We start from the raw sequence: 12,116 nt of genomic DNA, 5'->3' as shown, positions 1-12,116 counted from the left end.
GTCTGGCGCATGGTTGAGCGATTCACAGGGGTGTCGCGGTGGCTGGGGCACGAGCAATAGAGGGTTTCAGGGGGAGGAGGGTTTGCTAGAGAGAAAATGAAGAAGGGGGGAAGCATTTAGCCTTCTTACTCATTTAAAATAATAAGTTAATATTTTTTATATTTTATTTGATAATTTTGGTAGGAGGGAAACAAAATTTGAGATAGAAATGAAAGGGATAGAGAGGGAAACAGAAAACAAAGATTAAAAAAAATATTATTTTTTATATTTTACTTCACACAAAAAATATGTCAAGTAAAAGCTTCTTATACTTGACACGAAAAACATGTCAAGTAAGACCTTATATTACTTGACACGAAAAACGTGTCAAATAATGATTCGCATGAAAATATCTGAAACATTCCGTCAAATCTCTACTTTTTTAACCCTTTTACTTGACATTTTCTTTTCCAAAAGGTCATTACTTGACGTTTTTTCCCAAAGAAACATCAAATAATTAAAAACTAGTGTCAAGTAATGTAGATTTTATAGTAGTACAAGGTTGTGGGGACGTCAACTCAGAAGGATGCTACTGAAGTCAAGGGTACGACTATTGCATGAATTAGTCTTCTTAATATTGTACTGTCACTAATTTATAATTTAAATATAGGGAAAAAAATGCCCAAGAGTGCCGAAAAAGGAAAAAACTAACCAAGTTCACCACTGAGTTGGTAAAAAAGGGGAAGAAGGGAGATTCTCAGCCCCAATCTTCTTAGCCACAATCTTTTCAGCCCCAATCTTCTCAGCCGCAATCTTCTCAGCCCAATCTTCTCAACCCCAATCGGCCACAGTCAGTCCTAATCCCTTGGTCCTTACCTGACTTCCCATAAGGACCGTTAGTTCCTATGACCCATGCTTCCCAGTCCTAGATGTTTTGTGAAATGCATACCAAAGATGGAAAAACATCCTAAAACCAAAAACGAGGAGCGGACAGTCGTATATACCTTCAGGACCAAGGATTTCTTCAAAATGCTTAAGCAGAAACATGGATGCTTGGAGACGTACATGAGTATTTCTATTTATTGGACTAGACTATGGATCTCCTTTTGATGCACGTGCTTCCGAAGTTGCACTTGAGACCTGACTTATGCACGTGTCGATTCACAATGATTGACTTGAGCTTTACGGTATGCAAATTTCACATGTTTGTTGAAATTACTCTTCTTTCAAACATGTATTTATATCTTGCCTATCCCAGGATGCTTTAATGAAGCCAGAGGGTATTGCTTCAAGGATCCAGTCAGGAGATATTGAAATGGAGGGTGACAAAGTGACAGGCTGGTTGGATCATGAAGCACATCTAAGGTTTTGGGTGGACTTTCACTTCTTTATTGACTATGTGCTTGGACAATATGAAGAATACAAGCCAGCGTGGACAGATGTTGACTTCATATTTGGGCCAATCAACATCAAACAATACTGGCTTATGCTGGCCACCGATTTAGAGAGGTACACAATCTTTGTATTTAACTCCATGTCAAACTACATCAGTGGCGACATACTTGATGGTCGCCTCAAGCTCGTGGCTAGAGCAATGCCTTCAATGTTGATTTCTGTCGGATTTGACATACAACATGAGACGTTCAAGTACGGGCAATGGGAAGTGAAGAAATCGAAGTTGACCCTCCAAGAGGGCAAGTCTCTTGATTGTGGCACTTTTGTGTTAAATTTGTAGAATATTGTGTAACCGGTATTAATAGGACTGACTTAACACAAGTTAATATGAAATTGTATAGGAAACAGTATGTTGTCCAGTTGTGGGCAAATAAATTTTTATGGTAATAAAATTGATGTTTGACTATAATATCATTTAAGAATATGTACAAGATCGTTTAAGAATATATATAAAAAAAAATGTACAAGATCGTATAGAAAATATAAATGATTGTTTAATAAAAATCTAAACGATCATTTAATATTATCTAAATGAAATAATAATCGTTTAACTATGTGATGGAGCATAATTAGATGATCCAGAAAATCTACCTTTACCATTGGCCAACTTTATACATACAGAGATCGGCAGTATATGGTGTAGGGGGTTGGTTTGGTTAAGCATGGAAGGGAAAGGTAACGTAAGGTGTGGACAACAAGAAAATTGAGAAAACAGAAAAAATGGAAGGCAGTCCGAAAGGATCGGCAAAGAGGAGTAGTTTTGTAACGCCCATTCCTCTCTTCCACATAAATATCCATTCTCCTCTCAAGTCTCTCTTCGGAATTTTCTCCCTCTGCTTTTTCCCCCCTTCCTCTTCCTCTTCCTCTTCCTCCTCCTCCTCGTCCTTCCAATGCCTTTTCTTCTGCACCTTTTCACCTAAATGCTCTTCTTCTTCGCCGGTATCTTCTTCTTTTCCTTGCTTTTTCTGCTTTTTCTGCTCTTTTTTTTTTTTTTTACTTTTTCCCCATTTCCCCGAAATGTAAGACGTATTTTCTTCGTTTCCATTTTCAACTAATTTAGGACTTTGGTTCGTTTGTCAATGTGAATGTCAGGCTTGATCACACCCATTTGGTATTTTCTGAAATGGGTCCGGTTTTCATACTTGTTTCTGTTATGGGATTTTCTTTATTTGTTAATTGCGTGGAGCATGCTTGTGTCTTTTCAATTAATTTAGGCATTTGGTTTGTTTTTCAATGTGAATCTCAGGCTTGATCATACCCAATTGGGATTTTCTGAAATGGGTCCTGTTCTCATACTTGTTTTTGTTATGGGATTTTCTTTATTTTTTGGCATTCTCTTTCTTTGTTCTTGTGTTGAGAGAATACTATCCAAGAAATTGGGCTTTGTAACCTTTCCTTTTCAATTGGTAGGTTGAATGCAATAACTAGATAACTTTTTAAGCGGATGAGCGTTTTACCTTTTAGAATTAGATGTGGTCCCCTGGAATTTTGTGATTCATTGTTTTGTCTTATAATGGAACTTGTATGTCCTGTTCTTGACGTTGTACTTTTGATCTTTTTACTGTTTTATGCTTTAGTTTATCATTTAGAGAACTGTTCTATTTCCAACAATTTCTAGCAGTACATTTTGTCATCTATTGCTGTGAATTTTTATTGAATCCTAACCTTTGAAATGGATCATTTTGGGAATTGGTGATGTTGTAGCATTATGTGCTGCTTATACATTAAAATGGGAAGTCCATTTCCTTGTTGTTTGTTCAATCATTGTTTGCATTTGTGTCTGTAAATGATCGTTTGTGTGGTGGTATCCAATGCAAGCAGTAGTGAGCTGATGAGAATTGTGTTTGTGGAATTAGACACTGTGAATTCTGTGCTGGGGTTCTGTTGAATTGTGGTGCAACGTTTAGAAATGGATGAAAATGGTGGGATCAAGTTGAGTGGAATCCGCCATATTGTGAGGCTGAAAGAGACTTTCCAACACTGGCAAGGCGTCACAGTTTGCCCGAAATCCAAAGCAGCAGCCCATGAAAATGGAAGCCAAAATCAAAATCAAAATCAAAATCATGGGATCCTTTCACCAGCAATCAACAAAAGGCTGACGAATGTGTTGTGTTGTGATTCGGATGAGGAGAGCTGCCAGAGCCCTGAGCATCCACCCGATGTCCCGAAAGGGTACTTGGCTGTTTATGTTGGGCCGGAGCTTCGGAGGTTTATCATTCCCACCAGCTATCTTAGTCATTCGGTGTTCAAGGTGTTGCTGGAAAAGGCAGAGGAGGAGTTTGGATTCGATCATTCCGGCGGGCTCACATTTCCTTGCGAGATCGAGACCTTCAAATACCTTCTCCAGTGCATGGAGAGCCAGCAGAAGGATCATCCTGATGACGACACCACAGGTAAACAATCAATAACTTCCTCATCTTCTCTTTTGTTTGTTGAAGTTCTTGTAGTGAATTCTATTAGCATTATGATATGATGAATTGTATGAACGTTAACTAGCAAGTTGGGGGCATTTTGCTTATCAAGTTGATGGTTAATTCACTTGGTTGAGTTCCTCAAACTTACCATATACTCTTTTTATTCTTCAACTTCTTGCAGTGAACTCTATTGGTATATTATGATATGAATTGCATGAACAATGCATATACTCAGAAGAAGCTAGAAAGTGGGGGGTTGTGTTTGTGTAGCCATTTTTTATTTGCAAAGTTGATGGTTATTGACTTGGTTTAGTTCCTCAAACTTGCCATATTCTCTTCTGTTTCTTGAACTTCTTGCACTGGATTCTATTTAAAAAGTTGATGATGTTTATGGACTTTGGTTGCAGCTGAGAGTTCTTTGACCATGGAAGGATAAAAATGGTTGTGATCCATAGCCAGAGGGGGCTGTGTTACAAAGCCAAATGGATGTCACTGTGCCAAATTTCTATATTGTGAAATTGGTGTGTTGTGGTTTTGGTTTAAGAGTCAGAAACATTAGGGATGTGTTTATTTAGTTAGAAAAAGAAAAAAAAAAAAGTGGAGGATGTGTGTGTCAGACAAATTAAAATGTACTTTTTTTTTTCTTTTTTTTCTTTTTTTTTCTCTCTTTTGGGAATACCCTTTCAAGGATGTGAACTTCAATTTGCTTCCCTGTATTTGAATGTGAAGCACATGATTGTTTGACCATACAATATGAATTTTATTGCATTGTTTTATTTATTTATTTATTTTTAAATACACCATGAAATTGAAGCCTAAATGTGAATGTGGAAGCAAATATTCTCATCATCTTCCATGTGGGAGGTTGGGCTATGTGTCTTCCTCTTCCTTTGAACACAAATCCATGGAATCATATTATGCTTTGATGTCAAACCCAAATACAAATAATCTACTTTCTCTCTCTCATATGCACATATTATTATTATATCATTGCATATTAATTACTTTACTTCATGATCCATTACCAACATGGTGATTGCTTAATTTATAAATCTAACATGCACCATCCATTATTGAAAATTCAATCAATAAGAAGGTGTATACATAATTATTGATTGCTAAGTCACAATGAACTCAAATTTATTTAATTTATATTATATATTATATATTTTGTTTATTTTTCAACTTTTTTATTCAGAATTGATCATATGATATTTAATCTTTTATACATATTTATTACATTCTTTTTCACAGATTAATTGATTATAATATGAATGAGAATGAAAATGTCCTAGCAAATTTGATAGGAAAAGTGTGATGTATAGCTACAAAAAATGGGAATGAAAATGTGTACTCATTAACAAATTCAACTAAAGTATAAATTAACATTCTTCTAATTTTGGTTAATTCACACTAAATTATTTTAATTAAGTTTTTTTTTCAAATTCATTTGTTCACGCTTGAGCATTGTTCTAATATTTTTAGTTCACGTCTCAAGGATTTTGTTTTCCAGTTATGGATTCTTTTGATCATTTGCTATTTCTTTTTGCATTTGAATACTTTTCCTATCGAATCTCTACAATTGGGTTGTTCTTAGTGATCCTCTCGATTATTAGATTTCAAGAAAATTTTAAGAGTTAGTTTGTGTGCTTACCATTTGATAATAATTAGGGGTGTTCAAAAAATCCGATGACCCGAAAAAACCGATCAACCTAACTCAACCGTGCGATTTGGGTTGGATTATCAACTCATTTGGGTTGGGTTGGGTTGAGTTCATGGGGTCACCTAATATAACCCGAACTAACCCGAATTTATTATTAACTTTAAAATATATTTTTATTACTTATAGCACAATTATTTATACATATATTGATTTTAATTTTATTTAATTCCAATGTTTTTTTAATAATATATACTTCAACAACTCTCAAAATTAGTTTCTTTGCACTTTAAAAGGAAAATTTTTACTATATGAATTGAAATTGAGTTGTTAATCTTAATTTAATATATTAAAATAATTAAATTATATTTTTACATATTTACGTTTTGCTTCTTTTTATAACAAAAATTTTAATAAATGAATCCGATTAACCCGAACCAACCCAACCCAAATATTTCATGGTTGGTTGGGTTTGGTTTATTTTTAATAAGGGTTATTTGTTTGAAAAAAAATTACAACCCAAACAATTGGGTTGGGTCTTAAAGTTTTTCAACCCAACCCAATCCATGAACACTCCTAATAATAACATCTTTGGACAATTACCTTTTGGTCTCTAAATTTTCGATAAAAAAAAAAAGCTTAGTACAGCCCTAGTTGTATCCATTGTGTGTACAACTTAGATAGAAGTAAATAATAAGGTGTCATTTGATAATTTTTATTTTAAATTGATTTTTAGTATGTAAGGAAAATGGGAACATTGGATAGATTCAAAGTAATCATTGCCCTTTCGAGAATACGTGTTAGTCTCGATGGTTCAAAATATTTATCTTTACTATATTAAAAGTGGCTTAGATGAGAAATCCTTTTAGGACAAGTTTGGCCAAAGTCTTATTATACAATACTTAAATTTGTCTATCTGTCTCTTCAAATTCTCTCTCTTCTCCCCTCCCTCTCACAAAAAAATTCATTCTTTTTCATTAATTTGGTGCTCTATCATTAATTTTTTACAAAAATCTCCATCAAAGGCATTCAAACCAATTTTTTCTAAACATAACCATCTTTTTCATCTTAATAATAATAATTGTAAGAATGCTTTTTAAGCTGGATAAGAAGTTTAACCCCAAAAAAAAAATGGAAAAGATAAAGAAAAAGAAAAACAATAACTTTGAATCTTTTCCAATTCCATAACCAAAAATATATTATATATATATATATAATATATTATATATATATTGATTGGTATTTATTTATAATTTTGTGCAAGTTTTGTTGTTTTTTTTTTTTCAAATAGATTAAAAGTCTCTCGATCTTATGATTTTTTTTTTTTTGGCAAAATGAATTTATTTGTGAAAGACGTTATGCCATTAATTTTCTTCTTTTTTTATTTTTTTTATTATTACATGTATGAAATATGAATTGATGTAATAGATATAAAATAATAAATAAATAATGATAAATTAGAATATAAGGTATCTTGCATTCTCTCTATATATAGTGTTAGATCTGTGTTGTTGGCTATATATTTGTTTAACATTTTTGGCATGGGCTCTTTGGGCAGTTTTTAGGTTATTCCAGATTATGTTTCCATGAGAACTTATCTAATAGGTTGTTGTTCAAGATGCTAGCTTTGCATAATATTTCTTTTCTTATTTAAATTATTCTGCAGATTAGTTTCTAAGTTGTTTTTCTTTTTGGTGAATTGTCGATATTGTATGGAGATATTTTCCATCTTTTCACTGTTCTATTTAAGTCAAAAAAATATCCTGATTAGGATTGCTGCATGTATAATTGGGAGAGATCGTTTTTAAATTTTGGCATACTACTTTTTGTATGGTCTATATTCGAAGAAGAAAGAATTAACCTTAGTTTGCGGTGGTGTATTATTCATGTTGTTCTTACGGGGAATGTTTCAAAGAGCACATGCCAAAGTTAGGGGGAGCCTAAGTTCTCACGTGAAAGGAGTTCACGAGAAAAAGGAAAGACATCTTCATTGTGAGAGGGAGTCTCACACACTTAGGGAGAGCCCGAGAGTTGCTAATAATCACATACTTAGGAGGAGCCTAAGTTTGAGAGAGAATGAGTCTCACATCAAAGGGGAGCCAGGTGATTAAAAAATTACACACTACGTGTACCATTATAATCTTCGATATTTACAGATAAGTATAACGTTATAAACGTTTGACTTTCACATATTCGTGAATTATCTTTATCTTGGGTACGCTGCCCTCCAGACGTAGGTGGTTTACCACCGAACTGAGTTACTAATCCCTATGTATTCATTCTTGATTTACTATTTGTTATTAATTTGTTGTCTCTAAATTTGCTAGGACGTCTTGTGTAATATCTGTGACTTGTGTGACGAATCACTTCTAAAATTACATATAGTCTCATGCATTTAAAAATAGAGCTATTTTTAAATATAGAAAAATGAACAAAAATATTTACAAAATATAACAAAATTTCAGTATGTACAATGGTAGACAAACTGATAGACACTGGTAGAAGTCTATCAGTGTCCATCTTTGATAAATTATAAAATTTTGTTATATTTTATAAATATTTTCAGTCATTTAGCCATTTAAAATAATTTTTCTAAAAAACAATTATTTTTCCTCTGTGGCAAATTACTCATTTATGGTATGTCTCAATTTTTTTCACATTTATTTTTTTTAATTTTGTAAATATTGCATATCGTTGCATTTGTTAAGTCATGTAATTAACAAAACATGATTATGGCTTCTTTTTTTGTTTTCAAATAAATTGAAAGCATCTCTGAATCATATGACATTATGTTTATATATAGTTTCATGCATTTCTACTTTGACTAATGGTAAAATAAAGAATAATTATTTTGACATTATGTCACATTTATTTTATCTTTAATAGAAAAGTAAGATAATTGAGAACTATTGTTCTTTATATAACTAAAAAAGAAAAATTTAAACTTGCATCTAATAATGATAATAGGTTTTCCTCAATTAAAGTTAAAATAATATATACATTATCAAATAAATATTAATCGTGGTTTTATTTTAAAACTTAGCCACTGTTTTTTAAAACTTAAAACAATAACACAAAATAAAATAGATGTAGAATAAAATTTTAGAATTAAAAAAATGATATTTTAAAATTTTAAACTTATAGATAAATTATCTTACATGTGCAACTCACATTAAAAAAATCTATTAAATCTAAACAAGAAAATTGATTAAATGGGTGACGTAGCAAGATGCGTCATAAAATAATCATATTTTTAATATTTTCCTCTCTCTAATGAGCTTCTCTCTCTTTTTGAAGAAATAAAATTGTTTTGAAAGGAAAAGAAAGAGAACTAGATGAGAGTTGCCCTCAATGCCCTTACCCCCTTTTGGAAGTCAAATTTGTGACAATGGAAGCAATTGGATAGTTGAGATGTGTGGAGTTGAAGCCATCATAAGATATGTTTAGATTCACTATAAAAAAAAGTGTTTTTAAAAGAAATGTTTTTATTTAAACTCTTTTAATAAAAAAAATTTATTTAAATACATTTAAAACACTATTACAAAAACCACATTACTTGATGCTTGGAACTTTTGAGTACTTGACATTTTTTTAAAAAAAAAAACATCAAGTAACATGTAAAATTGATGAAAAATGTCAAGAAGAATTAAAAAAAAAAAAAAAAAAACAGAAGTTGGCAGAAATTTTTGGATTTTTTTCATCCCGTTTTTACTTGATGCATTTTAAATGTCAAGTAATTTGTTGTTGTTTTTTTAAGGTTTCATATATTAAAGAGATAAAAAATAGGGGGAGGTGCCTCCAAACCCCCAAATCACCCCAAATCCCCGAAACCACACCAAATACACGTCCCTCTCCCGCCATCGAAGAACACTGCGCCTCCGCCCATGCCAGTCATCGTCGTGCTATCGTGCCGAAAGAAGGGATGTTGATTAAGGTGGTGTTGATTTTCTTTGAAGAATATTTAGTAGTAAACTAATCTTAAGTGAGTTCTCCGCTTTAAATTTCATCTTTTAATTGATGAAATAAGAATAGTTGGACTAGGTAATTCAAATTCAAAAGACGGAAAGAACAAAGTAGCTACATAAAATTAGTGATATTTATTTTGTGGGTTGTCACTGTCATACCCACTCCCGAGTTTACCTCTTGCACCCAAAAGAAGGCGTGACAAGTTGGTATCATAGGGTAAGATTTTTGGGAAAGGGTACATTAGGCTAAGCATAATGATACTATAATATGTTTAATGTGTGATATATTATTGGAAACCATGCCCTGAAGAACTGGCAGACTTCACAAGCAACCACCATCAGGGACTCATGATGCTACCTCTAAGACGAAAAAGGGAGATCAGAGTGGTTCTAGTCGTCCACAAGTAAGAGCTAAGGAGGAAGAGTAGCTGTTAAGGAATTTGCTCGGTATATAGTGGAAGGATTAGGGTGAGGGTCAGTGGACCTGCAAAAATGTTTTAGCATCGAACAATTGAAGGTGTTAGGTGCCACAACCTTCGAGGAAACTACAAACATAGCCGACGCTGAGGTTTGGTTCGTGCTGATTGAAAAATGCTTCAGGGTAATGAGATGCCCTAATGATAGGAAGGTAACTTTGGCTACCTTCTTACTGCAAAAGTGAGCTGAGGATTTATGGCATATGTTATAGATTAGAAGAAAGGCAAGGGATGAACTTACTTGGGAAGAATTTAGTAAAGCTTTCCATAAACAATTCTATCCACTTTGCGACGTAAAGCGAAATGAATTCCTGGATCTCATATAAGGCTCATTGACGGTAGTCGAATATGAGCAGAAATACACTGATCTTAGTAGAGACGAGAATGAAGAAGAAAGATATAAAAGGTTCGATAAAGGATTACGTCCTGAAATCCGCACACCTATAACCGCCGATGCTGATAGATTAGAATTCTCTAAACTAGTTGAAGCAGCGATGCGGGTGGAAGCCAGTCTAGACAAGCCTACAGAGTTGAAACTCAAGGATTAGAGAGAGGAAAGTCAGAAGGTTACATTAGGGGTTTCGAGGAAGAAAATATCTAAGACTAGTTCCGAAAAGCAAAAGATGAAGGTAGAACCTTCACATGATGAGGTGCACACTCAATACCCTGGAGAATCCATCGTGAGTGTTACCCGGAAACCATGGTTCTCTGAGTGTAAGCGGTAGCACTTAGGACGATGTTATAGAAGGACTAATGTGTGGTACAACCGTGGAGAATTTGGTCACTACAAGCAGAACAACCCTCAGTCTAGACAAGACGATAAGGAAAAAACGAAGACTTCAGAAGCTTGAGATGTGGATTTACATTTCTTAAAATTAAATTCTTTAGTTGAATTTGTATTTAACTACTTGGTTTGAATATATATGTTTAATAATATGGTGAATGAAGTATTTTGACAATTTATGTTTGTTTGCTAAATATTTACTAGCAAACAAATCGGAACAGAGGAACAGAGAAATCCTTTTTGCATGATATGTGAAAAGAACCACATAAGAGAATGTTTGAGAGGGACAAACAGGTGTTACATATGCAAGCAAGTGGGACACATAGGGAAGAAACGCCCGAAATTCTTTCGATTTCTCAAACATCAGGAAATGGCAACTAGTTCAAGTAAAAATCTTCCATGTAGTAATTGTCATAGAGATGAAAAGCATCTAAAAAGTGATTTTATTACCTTCAAATTTAGAGCTACTATTGCTAGTTTTTGTTTGATTTGATATGGTTTATTGAGTGATTTCAGGAAGCCAAGCATCAGAAGCAGTTGTGTGAAAATGAGCAAAACACCCGGGGCAAAACTCCAATTTGAGCAACTATAGGTTGACAATGGAATTAGGAAGAAATCAAGGACCCAAGATCAAGAAAAGAGGCAAGTTTGGAAAGCAATTCGAAGGAGCCAGCATTGGTCAAACATTGCAATGCTGCTTCTTGATGTTGCAGGCCTAAGAGCAATTTGTAACAAGGCAGCATTGCAACACTACGGCTTCTATGCGCAGCTGGCATGATGCTAGCGCTACAACGCTGCGAGCATATTATAAATAACAATGTTGTGATAGCAGGTAGAAATGCATGTTATTATAGTGCAAAGTTATAAAACAATGCAGGTTGGTAAGAACATACAATATTACGTCCAAAAGCATTAAGTTCACAACATTGCGATCGCATGCATCCATCGCATTAAAACAGCTAACTTATGTATTTTATGCAGGAAAATGCGTTGACACAAGGCGAAAATGCGATCCAAAGATATCAACGTCCAAGGACATTAAGAGATTGCGACCGCAAGGCTATGCGATTGTTTGCACTCGCAAAAATCTGCTCAAGAAGATGGTCGCATAGAGCTGGTGCATCAAGGTGGGCGCATCTGAGTGAAAGCTTAATAAATCATGATGGAACAAAAAGCTAATGACGGTTGATTCCAAATTAAGTTGACAAGCCGTTAACGACCTACTGTAGCAAGTACACTCAACTTTTCAGTGACAATTATTCGGCGCATCAGACAGAGAGTTAATGTCATCCCATCAGTGCAATCATAAGAGAGAAGAAGCTTTTCAACCTGAAGCTCTATAAATACCGAAGGCCACCTTCACTGAAGGAGTTCGCTCAGTTT

At 33.9% G+C, this 12,116-nt stretch overlaps 2 protein-coding genes across 3 annotated transcripts; both read left to right on the top strand.

The window, feature by feature from the left end:
* The first annotated feature begins 1,073 nt into the window (after positions 1–1,073).
* Positions 1,074–1,714, top strand: LOC120068961. The gene is made up of 2 exons (XM_039020602.1): positions 1,074–1,166; positions 1,238–1,714. The coding sequence occupies exons 1-2, from the start codon at positions 1,074–1,076 to the stop codon at positions 1,712–1,714; spliced, it is 570 nt and encodes a 189-aa protein (XP_038876530.1).
* Positions 1,715–2,067: 353 nt separating this feature from the next.
* LOC120068952 lies at positions 2,068–4,632 on the top strand. Of its 2 annotated transcripts, none has more exons than XM_039020594.1 (3): positions 2,068–2,373; positions 3,256–3,827; positions 4,256–4,632. In XM_039020594.1, the coding sequence occupies exons 2-3, from the start codon at positions 3,344–3,346 to the stop codon at positions 4,282–4,284; spliced, it is 513 nt and encodes a 170-aa protein (XP_038876522.1). In that variant the 5' UTR covers positions 2,068–2,373; positions 3,256–3,343; the 3' UTR covers positions 4,285–4,632. The 2 variants fall into 2 exon arrangements, with proteins under 2 accessions (XP_038876522.1, XP_038876521.1); XM_039020593.1 differs by having other exon boundaries at positions 2,070–2,373; positions 3,291–3,827.
* Positions 4,633–12,116: the final 7,484 nt, after the last annotated feature.

This window comes from Benincasa hispida, unplaced genomic scaffold (assembly GCF_009727055.1).
Source record: "Benincasa hispida cultivar B227 unplaced genomic scaffold, ASM972705v1 Contig159, whole genome shotgun sequence".
NCBI classification, from domain to species: Eukaryota; Viridiplantae; Streptophyta; class Magnoliopsida; order Cucurbitales; family Cucurbitaceae; genus Benincasa; species Benincasa hispida.
Note: the sequence above shows the minus strand (reverse complement) of the source record. Positions and strands in the feature narration are given on the sequence as shown.

Coding starts and splice junctions, on each gene's coding strand:
- LOC120068961 (XM_039020602.1), top strand. CDS start 1,074: ATGGATCTCCTTTTGATGCACGTGCTTCCGAAGTTGCACTTGAGACCT. Junction 1,167..1,237: donor TGATTGACTTGAGCTTTACG/GTATGCAAATTT, acceptor TGCCTATCCCAG/GATGCTTTAATGAAGCCAGA.
- LOC120068952 (XM_039020594.1), top strand. CDS start 3,344: ATGGATGAAAATGGTGGGATCAAGTTGAGTGGAATCCGCCATATTGTG. Junction 3,828..4,255: donor TCCTGATGACGACACCACAG/GTAAACAATCAA, acceptor CTTTGGTTGCAG/CTGAGAGTTCTTTGACCATG.